This window comes from Triticum aestivum, chromosome 4A, assembly GCF_018294505.1.
Source record: "Triticum aestivum cultivar Chinese Spring chromosome 4A, IWGSC CS RefSeq v2.1, whole genome shotgun sequence".
NCBI classification, from domain to species: Eukaryota; Viridiplantae; Streptophyta; class Magnoliopsida; order Poales; family Poaceae; genus Triticum; species Triticum aestivum.
In genome coordinates this window covers 504,795,280-504,809,829 of record NC_057803.1, presented here as the reverse complement: position 1 = coordinate 504,809,829, position 14,550 = coordinate 504,795,280, and the positions used below count along the sequence as shown (strand labels likewise).

The following is a 14,550-nucleotide window of genomic DNA, read 5'->3' as shown; positions in this document are numbered from 1 at the left end:
TGTGAGGAGCATAATTTGCCCACAGAAAATAAGATAAAAAAATGGCGTGCTCATAGGTGGAATGCTACTGCGTGCTAGTAGTACTCATCTTGTCTATCGTCTCGACATATAATCAACATCGTCACACCTAAGATCAGTTTTTAATACCGCGTCCGCGTATTAATATCTTTTTCTTCTTCTTCTTCTGAGATTGTATATCAATATCGCTGTGCAAGTTAAAGTACTCCATCTACAAACTGCGCTAACGCCTTATATTTAGGAATGGAGGTAGTATGTCAACATGAAAGTGCACATTTGGCTTTGCAGTGGTGTCGCAACACGAAGAAAACCAGATCGTGTAACCGTGGGAGATGACTTCCATCAACAGAAGCGTGTGATAAAAAATGTCTGATTATCATTTTTGTGGGAGTAAAGTCTGTTTTGACCTTGAATTTATAAAGTTGATCGAAATCAAACCCTGATCTCCTAATCCATGAAATTAGTAACCCCTCCCCCCCCCCCCCCCCCCCCTTCAAAAAAAACTTGATGATCCCACTAATTTGACGTTGAAATGGTATTTTCAAAATGGTTTTGCTGACATGGAGCTAGTCAACACTTGTATATTGTCCCCGCAAAAAAAGAAATACAACCGTATATTGTATGCTGACTAAACATGCCACATCTTGGAGTATGTCTCGGGAGATATACCATACAAACTGCCATGAAAATGTATAAACAACAGATATTACACAAGATGTATAAACAAGATATACTTCCTCCGTCCGAAAAAGCTTGTCCTTCAAATGGATGTATCTAACATCAAGTTAGTGTTAAATACATTCATTTGAAAAATAAGCTTGGGACAAGCTTTTCCGGACGGAGGGAGTATTACACAATATGTATGAACTACCCTGAAAATGTACGTTCATGAACAGTGCGGCTTATTCGGCAAGACAGGCAAACCAAAACACGACGACTACTATCTCGTTGCTCGAAGGTCAAGGCCGCCACACCATCACCGTCGAGACGTGCCCCAGTGGACGTATAAACTCGTTTTGTTTTTCCATAATTGGCCTTTTAGGCTTTTATAAAACTTATTTATACTTATTCATGGTTTGGTTAGACAATCCAAACAAGTTTTTAGGTGATTACAACATGAACCGTGTTTCAGGAAATGTGTTTTTTGATTCTAGGTATTAGGCGATTTTAACCAGCTTTTCGAGTTTAGGTTTCGAACAAATTTGAAGGCAGCACATGTTTGCAAGAGAGAAAAAAAAGAGGCATGGTGAGTGACCCAGTCTGGGGCACCCTCTCGTGTCAGCACTAATGGAGTACATCACAAGTGCTCTTCTTTTGGACTCAATAGCATCAGTGCTCACTAATCTCTCCGCCGGCAGCCAGTGAGTGATCAAGGAAAACAAGGACTCTTCCTGCAGCCGGCAACCACTCCGCTCTGGGTGCTTCTAGCAGCGCGTCCCTCTCGGCCCCACCGGCCACGTCACGCCACATCCACGCCACCACCGTGTTCGTGGGCCCCACACGCAGCGACGCAACATGGTCCCCTCCGCCAGCCGCCCCCAACAACTGGCGGGTCCCACCTACCGGTCACAAAAGATGGTGACCCCATCGCTACCCGCCTACGTGTGCAGCTTCCAGGCAGGAGACAGATATCGCTACGCGCACGCACAGGGTGAGCTCGAGACAACCAACGGGGGCTGCGCAGGTGGGGCCATGCGGGAGGCGCCGCGCGTGGGGCCCGCGGAGGGGACCCCGGTCGTTACAAGAGTCCCCGCCCCCTCTCGCTCCTCGTCCCCCTCTCCTCTCCTCTCGCGCGTGTACGCCTCTCTGTCTCCCACCCTCCTGCTCCCTCGACGACGAAAGCCATTTCACCCCTCTCTCTCTCTCCTCCACATCTCTTCTCTCTGTGGACTAGCTCTCGAGGCCGGACGAGCGCTGCACGGCCTGCGGCGCCGTGCGGGAGGCAGGATGCCGGCGTGGTGGAAGGGCAAGGGCAGGAGCAAGAGCAAGGCGCCGGCGCCGGCGGGGGACGCCGGCACAATTCCGGCCGTGAGGGACGGGGAGAAGGACAGGAAGAACAAGAAGGCGACCAGCTTCGACGAGGCGCTTATTGGCAGGGAAGGCCGTGGGAAGCAGCTGCAGCAGCCGGCGCCGGCCGTCGGGCACCCGCTGCCGCGGCCGGCGTTCATGCCGTCGGCCTCCGCCCCCGCGTCCGCGTCGGCGTCCGCTTCAAGCGGGGGCAGCTCGTCGCTCGGGTCCTCCGCGGCGTCCGACGAGCCGCTGGATCTCGGAATTTACAGGTGAGAGGCGGCGCCATACTGATCACCACCAGAGTACATACTAGTTGGTCCGGTAGTTAATAATCTGCTGAGTTTGGGTGGTTGGTTGGTTGCTTCAAACACAGGCTAAAAGTTCGAGAGCTTTTGCTCGCGCTCTCGTGTTGAATTCGGTGTAAAGTTTTCGGTTTGGGGCGCTAGGCGTGTCCTACTAGTTGCTGTTCTGCTGAATTATTATTCTTATTCTTTTTGTTGAATATATATGCCGTCAGTCGGTCAGTGGGCAATTGGAGTTGGAGGTGGTGTTGAGCTGTTCTTGACATCTGTTTAGGTTTCAGATTGGGTTTTTGTGGCTGCTTTGCTCGGAGCTGCAGCTTTGATGTTTCTCTGGTTTTCCTCCCGAAAGTTATGTGTCCATGCTCTGATTAATTCTTTGATTAGTTGGCCGATGAATCCAGTTGGAACCGGATTCTGCTGCCCTGTTAGCCTGAAGAAAAAAATGGATCATCTTTTTACAAAATTCAGGCTATTCCCTGGGCTTTGTTCCATGGGTTTGGTTTTGCTGTCAACGAGATGACAACTTGTTTTCTTGGTTGCAACACTGAATCCTTATCGTTTGGATCTCCGTTTGCGTTTGGTACTGGATTAGTGATGTCTTCACGGTGTTTTTTCGTTGCTGTTATAACTGCTGTTCGATTAATTTTTCAAGGCAGTTCCATCAGCCGATTTGCAAATCTCATCTGGAATTTGTTATTGTGCAAATTAATCTCGAACTCTGTGGCCCAACTTATCGCCGTGTGCTACAAGCATGCATAGGCGACAATGCTTGTTGACCTTTTCTTCTTTCGAATAAAAAATATTACTAAACGACATTCCTTCAATCCCAATTATGTGTTAAGATACGATAGCTCTAGAATGCTTTAAAAAATGTACTGATACCAAGTGATTGGTTCATAGATGTGCGTTTCAACTCACTTGATTTTCATGCTTAATTCAATAGGATATCAGATGCAAATAGAACACCGGCCATTGATTCTCGGAAACAAAGTCTTGTCCTAGAAGAAGGGCGCTTTGTCGTACATAATCTGGCTTCGGAGAATAACAGATCGTGTGAACCCTCAGTTTCTCCAAGGAAAGAATTTCAATCCAACATTTTGGATCTTCCAAGTGATCGAACGACGTACTGTCATGGCCGAAAATCGACAGAAATTGTGTTTGCTACACGGATGCCCAGCTCTCCTCCTAGTTCAAGAGGCAAAAACTGTCCAACCTCACCTGTGCATTCAAGAGCATTCGGGCAATGCCCAGGATCCCCTACTGCGTGGCAAGAGGATGCACGGAGCTCAAGCTCACCACACCCACTTCCTCTTCCGCCAGGCTCGCCGTGCACATCTTCCCGGTCCCTCCATTCACAATGGAAGAAGGGGAAGTTGTTAGGCAGTGGTACATTTGGGCAAGTATACCTCGGATTCAACAGGTTCGCAGTTTGATGCTAGAGCCTTCTATTTTCTCCTGTTCTTCAGCAATTGAACCTTTCCTTTGTACAGTATACTTAACTGCACTCTAAATGTAATGCAGTGAAGGTGGCCAAATGTGTGCAATTAAAGAGGTTAAGGTTATTGCTGATGATTCAAATTCAAAAGAGTGTCTGAGGCAGCTAAATCAGGTATCATCTTTGGGGCATACTGGATTAGTCAGCATCATTCTCATGTAACGGATGTTAGTTCTTTCATACTGACACTGCTCCTTATTGACAGGAAATGCTGCTCCTGAATCAGCTTTCGCATCCAAACATTGTGCAGTACTATGGCAGTGAACTGGTAAATACAAAACATATGACGATCTTCCACGTTTTATTCTCGAACATGTAACATTATCATCAATTTTATTTGCAAATAATTAAATAAATTACCCAAGCAATCACAGTCACTATAATATTTTATCTGAAAGTTAGGTGGTTCTGCAATGTTTACTTCGTTAGATACATTAGAATATATATTTATTTCCAATCATAAACCAGTAAACCACTGTAGTGCAAACAATGAAGTGTCCCGTTTTATTTGCAGATTTACCCTTTTGCCTGAATAAGTTTCATATTGCAATGCAGTCTAGTGAAACACTCTCAGTCTATCTTGAGTTTGTTTCTGGGGGCTCTATACATAAGTTGCTTCAAGAATATGGTCCATTTGGGGAGGCCATCCTCCGGAAATACACCGCACAGATCCTTTCTGGCCTTGCATACTTGCATGGGCGGAATACAGTGCACAGGTACTGAGCAGTCATCAAAGTAAATAGAGTAGGATGGCCATTTATTTTTGAAAAATATCACGGCTTTCTTACTTATTGATGAAAACTTACCTTTCTCACAGGGATATCAAAGGAGCAAATATACTTGTAGATCCTAATGGTGACATCAAACTTGCAGATTTCGGTATGGCCAAGCATGTAAGTACTAATACTGTGTCAATGATCTGACATTTATTTTATTTACACAAACATCAGTTGGTTAAATGTGGATTTTATTTATACAGATATCAGCATACACATCCATCAAATCTTTCAAAGGAAGCCCCTACTGGATGGCTCCAGAGGTAAGGCTACTGCAATTTTCCCATGTATTTTCCCTTGTTAGTTGAACACCAACTGATATCTATTTATTCCCCAGGTTATCATGAATACCAATGGATATAGCCTTTCAGTGGACATTTGGAGCCTTGGCTGCACCATTCTTGAGATGGCAACTGCAAGGCCTCCATGGAGTCAGTACGAAGGGGTGAGTGCTATGACAATTTTATATAGCTATGGTGGTTGTTCTTCTGATGATTGTCTGCTAAGCTTTGTAATCGATTTCACAGGTGGCTGCAATATTCAAAATTGGAAACAGCAAAGACATACCTGATATCCCAGATCATCTTTCTTCTGAAGCGAAAAGCTTTTTGAAACTCTGCTTGCAGCGCGATCCTGCTGCGCGCCCAACTGCTGCTCAATTAATAGAACATCCTTGGGTGAAAGACCAAGCTTCAGTCAGGTCCTCTAGGTCTGGCTCTGGCATTACTAGGGATATGTTCTCAACTTCCACTGATGGCAGCAAAGCCACGGTACGTCTACAGTCTATGACTATGCACTGTCAAATAGTGGTCTATATTATGAAATCCGTCTGTGCTTGTGCTATGTATGATAACCAGTTATGGCTGGATGACATTATCTCTCATATTAGTTAGCCTCAATATTGAGTGTGGTGTCCTTTAATTTCTAACCACTATGATTAAATTTCAGGTAAAGACAAGCATCGAGCTGTCATCCTACAGAAGCTTATCACCTCTACGAGATACTAATCTCAGGATGAGAAACTTAGTGGTGCCAGCATCTTCTATTCCTTCAATATCAACTCGCAGAGCCTCTGCCATGTATGTTCTCGTTCACTAATTTTTGCTAAAAATATGGTAAATTGCGTTTCTTCCATTGTCTAACAGAATCTGGTAATCTGATTTGTCCAGCAGCGCATCCAATGTGCGTATGAACATGTCCCTGCCCGTCTCGCCATGCACTAGCCCGTTGCGGCAGTACAGGCAGTCGAACCGGAGTTGTTTGCCATCACCTCCGCATCCAGCATATTCGGCTGGAGCAGCCAACTACAGCCCTATCAACAATGTGCTGTACCCTATGCGGCCAAGCAACTATCTCACAGACCCGTGGCTCGAAACCCCTCGCCAGAAAACGCAAACATTTGATTCTCCAAGAAGATTGTAGAAATTCCAATCATACATGTTTTGTATACTGGAAGAATATATACTCCATAAGTTAAGGTGTTACTGTAGAACTTAGGAGGACAAAGGTGTCTTTTTTGCTTTCTGTTTAGCCCTTTCTGTATGTATCTCCCCTCAGGATACAGTTGCCTCGTCCTTTGTACAAATTCAGAAATTGAGATGTAGTGAAAAACAATAGCATTTTTGTTCAGAAAAAGAGAGAATGGCATTTCAGGCTGTACCTGTATCTGTTGTGTATGATCAATTTTGAATGAATACAGGTTTCTACTAATCTTCAGAAGCTCGGTGATTTACAGATAAGGTGTTGCGGATTTGGAGAAAATCAGGGCAGCTTTATCTGATGCACTTTGAAAACATCCCCTCTGTATGTCACCGTCTTCTCCTCAACACCAAGGCCCCACAGATGCCCTTGCAGCTTCAATACTCCCTTGGCACCCTCACCTTTCTTGACGACGATATCGTTGATAGTCCCAGTGTCAGTATTTGCTGCTTCCCAGACAAAGCTGAAGACACGGAGCGCGCGGCTCAGCTGCTTGATGCCGCTCTGGACCGCGAGTTCATCGCCGTCGACGAGGAATTTCACGGCGTGTATGGTGACATTCTTGCCTTCCTTGCCGGTCAGGCACTTGCCGATATGCACCTCGATGTCCCGGACAGTGCCGTAGAGGTAGAAGAGCAGCAGCGTGTAGAGGCCCCGGGACGAGTGCCCCAGGTTCTTGGACAGATTCCTCTGCACCAGGCAGTCCTGGTGGCGCGCCTCCTTGAAGGCGATGTCCCTCTCGACAATGATGTCGCGTATCTGGTACAGCCCCTCCTTCATGGCCTCCACCTTCTGCGCGTGCCGGGCTAGCCGCTCGTCGGTTGCCAGGCTCTTCCCCAGGTCCGTGAACATGTCCAGTACTTCTTGCCATGCCTTTGCCGGTGGCGGCGCAGGGGACGGCCTCCTGTACGGCGTTGGGCGCATCCAGGACGGCGAGGAGGACGTCGCCGCGTCCGCGGTCTCCGACAGGAAGCTGGCGCAGGCCGATGCGATCTGTTCCGCCATCCGAATCGCCGGAGACGGGGGTTCCAGCGCGCCCATGTCTGCTCGAAGGTCCCTGAGCACCTCCTCCAGCGCGCCGCGCCAGACGTGGTGCTGCGTCACCTGCGGGCAGACCGTCAGCCGCACGTTCTTCCTCCGCTGCGCCGACACGCCGAGAACGTCGCACACCTTCGCGAGCGAGCTCAGCGCCGTCGTCTTGAGCGGCGGCCCGCGCCGGGTCGCGCCGAACTCACCCGCGAGGGCGTCGAAGTGCTCCACCCGGGCGAGGGCGTGCACATCGGTGACAAGGGATCCCGTCGCGGCGTCCCGCAGGTCGCCATCTACGAGGTCGACGCCTTGGAGCGACCCCGCGAGACGGAGCAGCCTGGCGTAGGCGGCCGGGTACCAGCCCCGGGACGGCGGGACGCGCTCTTGCTCCTCCTCGGAGGCCGGACCGGGCACGAAGTGGATCCCTCTGGTACCGACGCCCATGCTAGCCCCGCCCATGCTAGCCCCGCCCATCGAGAGCACGCGGAGTACGGCATCCGTGCGTAGCACGGGCTTAAGCTTAGCGCGGCATTTCGTCGAACACCTTGTGAGCAGCCTCATTGCGCAAGCCTGTGCGTCGCCGCGAATTTCCACTGCAACGGGAGCGCACGTTACCTTCGGTGTTCTGAGTAGTATAAATGATCCCTGGGCGGCGATAGCCGGCCCAAATCGAGATCAGTGACCCTGCCAGCCGCACGATTCGTTTGTTGTATGCCGTACGATCAGCGCGAGGGTCGTCTTCTTCCCCGTGCAAGAAAGAAAGAAAAAAAATTCCTCTCTTCCCCCTGTCTTTCATCTTATGCACGCCCCTGCCTCACGCCATGATGTTAGCCCTGTAGGCTCCGCACGCTCGCTTTCACTGCTCCATCGCCGGCCTACTCGTCGCTCGTAGCAGAGGCCACATGTGTTTGCATCAGTGATCAGCGTGGTCCCCGGATTGCATCATCTCGCGGCCGCTATTTGTAGTTTTTTTGGGTTTGCCGGTTGCAGCTCCACCTTCGCCGGTTCCAGCAATCAAGGCCGCCGGTACTAGAATCGTCACCACTTGTGACGCCTAGCTGCCACTAGTTGACCGACATGACCTATGCCCACGGTCGCAACAGCTCGGCCCTACGGTTTCAACATCTCGACCTGATGGTCGCACCAATTTCTCTTGGTGGTCCCAACATCTTTGTCGGGTGGTCACAACATCTGGCCCTGCCGTCCCAACAACTCAGCCTGACGGTTAAACAAATTTTCTCAACGGTCCCAACATTTCCGTCCAACGATACGCAACATCAGTGGCCCACATCAACTACCTACTCCCGTTGTTGCAACTTTTCACATCGCCGGCCCAAGGGCCACACTGCACTGGTTGCAGCGTCGACAGAGGACAGTTGCAACTCCCGCATGGGGCTAGCATACTTGTCGATGACGACACCACAACTTACACCCTCATCATTCCAGCTTTCCACGTCGTCGGTTCCAGCAACACACTACCTTGGTTGTAGCATCCGGTTGCAGCTTCCTCTTGAGCTCATACAAAAATTGTCAGCGCCGCGGCGAGTCGTAGGCTCGCGGTTGTAACAGGTACGTCCATTTTGCATCATAATTTCCTGCCGTTTTTATCTTATTTTGATGCTATATTTCATAATATGAAGAAATTCGAATGACTTTTCTCTCTTAAAATGCAACATACATCAAAGGAGGGAGATTACCGGCAACTGAAATTCTGACCTGAAAAGCTATAACTGAGATAACAATTCTCCGAAGCTCAAAATTAAGTGAAATTTTACGGAGATTTCTTTTCGGATATATTAAAAATACTGAAAGAAAGAAGCAACAAAGAAGTGCAACAGGGGGCCACAAGCTCAGGGTGCGCAGCCACCCACAAGCCGTGACATCCATGCTTGTGGGGTCCATAGAGCTGCTCTCCCGACGTCCTTTGGTCATATATTCCCATTTGCCCTAGAAAACAAATCAAGAGAACACTTTCAGGACTTTTCGACGCCTTCTCGAGGCTGAACCATGACACGAGCACTTTTGCTCTCCAGCAGAGCGATTCTGCCGGAGAAACCTCCCTCCCAGAGGGAGAAATTGAAGCCTTCGTCATCACCAACATTCCTCTCATCATGGGAGGCAGCATCTCCATCAACATCTTCATTGGCACCATATCATCTCCAAATCCTAGTTCATCTCTTGTATTCAATCTTCGTATCAAACCTCATATTGGTGCTCGAAATAGGCTTGCACCCCGCTTTATAGATAAAGCAACGGTCCATGCAGCCAGCATCCAGACAAACCACAAAAATCGACGGATGGGGCAACAACATAGTCATGCCCAAGAAAACATAAGAGAAATAGGAAAAAGGCCATTAGTGGCAGCCGCCACGCGGCTCTACGAGGACGCTAGCCGACGCGCTATAGCCAAAAGCGCATCCATCATGAGACCGAGACGACGCGATCACACGAGAGCGGGTGCCAGTGTGTAGAAAAGCAAGGAATTTGAAGGAGTCAGATACCTTCCTCGGAAAACCCTTCTCAATCACCATTTCATTACGCTCGTCAAAAGTGTCCAAGACAATGCCATAAAAACAAGCCAGAATCTGATGATGGGGCGTATGTTGGGTAGCCCAATGCTGGAGGAACTCCACGAGGTTCAGGGCCTCCCAGCCGGGCCCCAAGGACGAACATCCATAAAACCCACGCAGCCGTACAAGAGAATAGGATATGGCTCCAAGTCTCAGGTACCGCGCACAGGGGGCACAAGCCATATCTCGGGCCGTGCCTCTTAAGTACCTCGGTCCCCGAGAGGATACGGTCACGTAATAACTGCCACACGAAGATCTTAATCTTGAGGGGTAAGGGGGCTTTCCACAACTGTGAAAGCCAGGGAATGTGAGGTGATTGGCATAAGGAATGGTATGTCGTGCTCACCGAGAATTCCGTCGTCGGAGTAAGCTGCCACATCATAGTTTTCGAATAGTTCAGTAGCACTGGTGGTAAGGCATTCTGCAGTTTAGTACATTCATTGCCGCCAGCTTGCCCAAAGGTATGACGGAACAGGATGTTCCACTGCCCAGATCTAAAGGTCACGGAGATAAGTAGTAGTGGGTCCATAGAGATCGAGAATAAGCCAGGAAAACTGAGGCGCAGTGGCTCGGAACCCTTCTAGAGGTCCAACCAAAATTGGGTCCTACCCCCATTCCCTATGGAGAAGGAAATCCCTAGGCGGATGTCCTCCTTGATATTTTGGATGGACCTCCAAAACTGTGATCCTCCCGCATGGGAACTCACCATGAGAGCCTCACACCTAAGGTATTTTGCCTGAATGAGCTATAGCCATAAGTCGCCCTCGCCGCGTAGAATCCGCCAGACCCACCGCAATATGAGTGCGACATTCATACGACGGGAAGCCATAATGGACAGGACACCTTGGTCTTTGGGCAAACATATGTCCGCCCACTTGACCATGTGTTATTTTTGGCATCCATTGGCGTCCTGCCAGAAGAACCGAGCGAGTTCCTTATCGAAAGAGCTATGAATTGAACGCCCTCCGGTAAGATATACAACCCCATCATGTACATGAGGAGGCTCGCTAAATTAGCACTAATAAGGACCAATTTGCTCCCCTTGGAGGTAAACCGCCCACACCAAGACTCAGCCGGAGATGCCACTTGTCCCACCAGCGGGTCAAAAGCACTCAACGGGATCCTCGAGTCAGCCATCAGCATTCCCAAATACGTAATGAGGAATGAGGCCAGTTTGCCGTTTAGATTGTCTGCAATCCACTGTTGTTCCTCCATAGGAAATCCTAAGACGATGAACTCGCTCTTATCAAAGTTAATCTTTAGTCCTAACATCACCTCGAAATAGAGGAGCACGAACTTCATATTCACGATGTCTAGGTCGGATCCTTCCACTATAATCATGGTGTCATCCACATACTGTAGGTGGGTGACCCCTCTGCCAGGGATGAGGTGACCGACTACCCCTGAAAGGTGACCTGCCAGCCTAACTTTATCCAGGATGACGTCTAGAACGTCAACAGCGAGGTTGAAGAGGAGAGAGGATATCTGATTCCCTTGCTTCACTCCCGTAGAGGACGTAAAGAATGGTACCACCTCACCATTAATATTAACCGCCGTCTTCACAGACCCAACCAACTGCATGATCCATGAATCCCATCTTTCATCAAAGCCCTGACGTTGCAGGACTAACCGTAGGAAGGACCAGTCCAGACGATCAGAGGTTTTCTGGAAGTCCAGCTTGAGGAAGACACCCCTATGCCCTCGCGCCCGAACCTCGTGAATAATCTCGTGAAATAATATCATGAGTAATCTCGGTGAAGCCTCTGCCAGGGATGAGGTGACTGACTACCCCCGAGACGTGACTTGCCAGCCTAGCTTTATCCAGGATGGCAGCTGGCACGTCAACGACGAGGTTGAAGAGGAGAGGGGATATCAGATCCCCTTGCTTCACTCCCGTATAGGATGTAAAGAATGGTCCCACCTCGCCGTTACTATTAATTGTCGTCTTCCAAGACCTAACCAACTGCATGAGCCATGAACACCATCTTTCATCAAAGCCCTGACGTTGCAGGACTAACCGCAGGAAGGACAAGTCCAGACGGTCATAGGCTTTCTGGAAGTCTAGCTTGAGGAAGACGTCCCTATGCCCTCGCGCCCTGATGACCCACAAGTATAGGGGATCGATCATAGTCCTCTCAATATGTAGGAGTGTCGAACCCAACAAGGAGCAGAAGGAAATGACAAGTGGTTTTCAGCAAGGAATTTTCTGCAGGCACTGAAATTGTCGGTAACAGATAGTTTGATAGCAAGATAATTTGCAATGAGCAAGTAATAGTAACGGTAAACAAGTGCAGCAAGGTATCCTAATCCTTTTTGTAGCAAATGACAGGCTGGAACGGTCTCTTATAATAAGCAAAGCGTTATTAAGGACACACGGGAATTTCATCTAGTCACTTTCATCATGTTTGTTTGAGTGGGTGGAGTGATGCTTGGGTGTTGTTCTTACTTGAACAAGCCTCAAACTTATGACTAACCCCTCTCGGAAGCATCCGCAACTACGAAAGAAGAAAAGACAAAATCTAACCATAGCATTAAACTTATGGATCCAAATCAGCCCCTTATGGAATAGCGCATAAACTAGGGTTAATCTTCTGTCACTCTAGCAACCCATCATCTAATAACTACTCCACAATGCATTCCCTTAGGCCCAAATATGGCGAAGTGTCATGTAGTCGACATTCACATAATACCACTAAGGGAATCACAACATACATATCATCAAAATATCGAACGGACACCAAATTCACATGATTACTTATGACATGACTTCTCCCATGTCCTCAAGAACAAAAGTAACTACTCACAAAACATGTTAATTCTCAAGATTAAATGGGGTATTGAATTGCATAATAGATCTGAACATATAATCTTCCACCAAATAAACCATCTGGCATCAACTACAAGATGTAATCAACGCTACTAGTCACCCACAGGTACCAATCTGAGGTTTTGGTACAAACATTGAAAACAAGAGATGAACTAGGGTTTTGAGATGAGATGATGCTATTGAAGATGTTTATGAAGATTTGCCCTTCCATGATGAGAGGGTTGTTGGTGATGACGATGGCTTCGATTTTCCCCTCCCGGAGGGAAGTATCCCTGGCGGAATCGCTCCGTCGGAGAGCAAAAGTGCTCCTACCCAAGTTCCACCTCGAGACGGCGGCGCCTCGTCCCAAAATTCCTCTCCTTATTTTTTCTAGGAAAAATGACCTTATATACAAGAAGATGAGCACGGAAGGCTAGCCAGGGGCCCCACTACCCACCAGGGCACACTAGGGGCGGGCGGGGGGGGGGGGGGGGGTAGGCGGGCCCTGGTGCCTAGTGGACACGTGGGTTGCCCCCTCTAGTATTTGTTTTCTCCAAAAAAATATTCCAAAATAAATCTCCGTAAAATTTCAGCTCATTTGGAGATGTGCAGAATAGGTATCTCTGACGTAGCTTTTTCAGGCCTAGAATTCTAGCTGCCGGTAATCTCCCTCTTTGTGTAAACCTTGCATATTATGAGAGAAAAGGCATTATAATTACTCCACAAAGTGTTATATAGAATAAAAACACTATAAATAATAGTAGGAAAACATGATGCAAAATGGACATATCAACTCCCCCAAGCTTAGACCTTGCTTGTCCACAAGCGAAAGCTAATATCGAGAATCATGCCCACATGTTCAGAGAGAGAGAGGTGTAAAAAAACAAAATACGGACATAGTAGCATCATGATCATTATTATAACAACACTAAATTTTATCATAGAACTTGCCATGAGCAAGTAACAATTCATTACAACATCGAAGTATAAAGCATAAACTTTCTTGAAAGCTAACAAACTATTTTCTCAGTCAACAATGCAATTGCAATTCATCATATTTTCTGGAAGGTCTCATGTCTGAGCTTTTTAGCAAATCCACATATTCAACCATCATTTAGTCTTCTATGATTGCTAACACTCACAACATATATATGGAGCAAAAAGTTTCAGTCGGACACATAGAAAGATAGGGGCTTATAGCTTCGCCTCCCAACTTATTCACCTCAAGGGTGATGTCAACAATAATAACTCATGATCACTCATATCCAACTGGATATATGTGCCTATATCTTCCCCCACCAAATGATGCTTGCAAAAGAGAAAAGTAAAAAGGAATAGAGGAGAACACTTTTGGCTCTTGCATAAAAAATAAATACATAAAAGATAGGCCCTTCATAGTGGGAAGCAGAGGTTGGCATGCACCTTTTATTTCTGGATGCACCAGCTCTTAGTGCAAAAGAACGTCATGCTATATTGCCCCTTATGATAGCAATCTTTATTATGCAGTCCATCGCTTTTATTACTTTGCCATCACAAGTTCGTACAACGCTTATTTTCCTTTACACTAAAAGATCATACATATTTAGAGGCAAGTTTTATTGCCTTATGCACCGATGACAACTTACTTGAAGGATCTTATTCAATCCGTAGGTAGGTATAGTGGACTCTCATAACTTGAGATTGGGTTTTAAGGTTTTTGGATGCACAAGTAGTATTTCTACTTGCTGCGGATTTTTGGCTAGCAAAGATATTGGGCAAGCACCACATGTTGGAGGATCTATGACAATATAACTTCCATGTGAATATGAACAAACACAAATCTTTACATTGTCTTTCTTGTCCAACATCAACAATTTGGCATAAAATACTTAATGGTGGCTCACAATCATAAAAGGTGTCCAAGATAGTATATTTGCATGTGAATCTTCTGTTCCCTTATTAATTCTTTCATGAATTGCATCATTGACCAATGCTATGTTTGTTAACTTTCAGTAAATTTTACCACTTATACTCTTCCTTATGTAATGTCATTACTTTCCATAAGATTAGCATATGATATTTTTCA

At 47.3% G+C, this 14,550-nt stretch overlaps 1 protein-coding gene across 2 annotated transcripts; it reads left to right on the top strand.

Moving 5' to 3' along the window:
- Positions 1-1,793: 1,793 nt before the first annotated feature.
- Positions 1,794-6,260, top strand: LOC123086616 (mitogen-activated protein kinase kinase kinase 3). 2 transcript variants are annotated; one of them, XM_044508386.1, is made up of 11 exons: positions 1,794-2,297; positions 3,274-3,750; positions 3,852-3,939; positions 4,031-4,093; positions 4,381-4,541; positions 4,643-4,718; positions 4,805-4,864; positions 4,939-5,046; positions 5,129-5,371; positions 5,550-5,680; positions 5,774-6,260. In XM_044508386.1, exons 1-11 carry the CDS (start codon positions 1,966-1,968, stop codon positions 6,021-6,023), a joined length of 1,989 nt encoding a protein of 662 aa, XP_044364321.1. In that variant the 5' UTR covers positions 1,794-1,965; the 3' UTR covers positions 6,024-6,260. The 2 variants fall into 2 exon arrangements, with proteins under 2 accessions (XP_044364321.1, XP_044364320.1); XM_044508385.1 differs by having other exon boundaries at positions 5,771-6,260.
- The last annotated feature ends 8,290 nt before the right edge of the window (positions 6,261-14,550 follow it).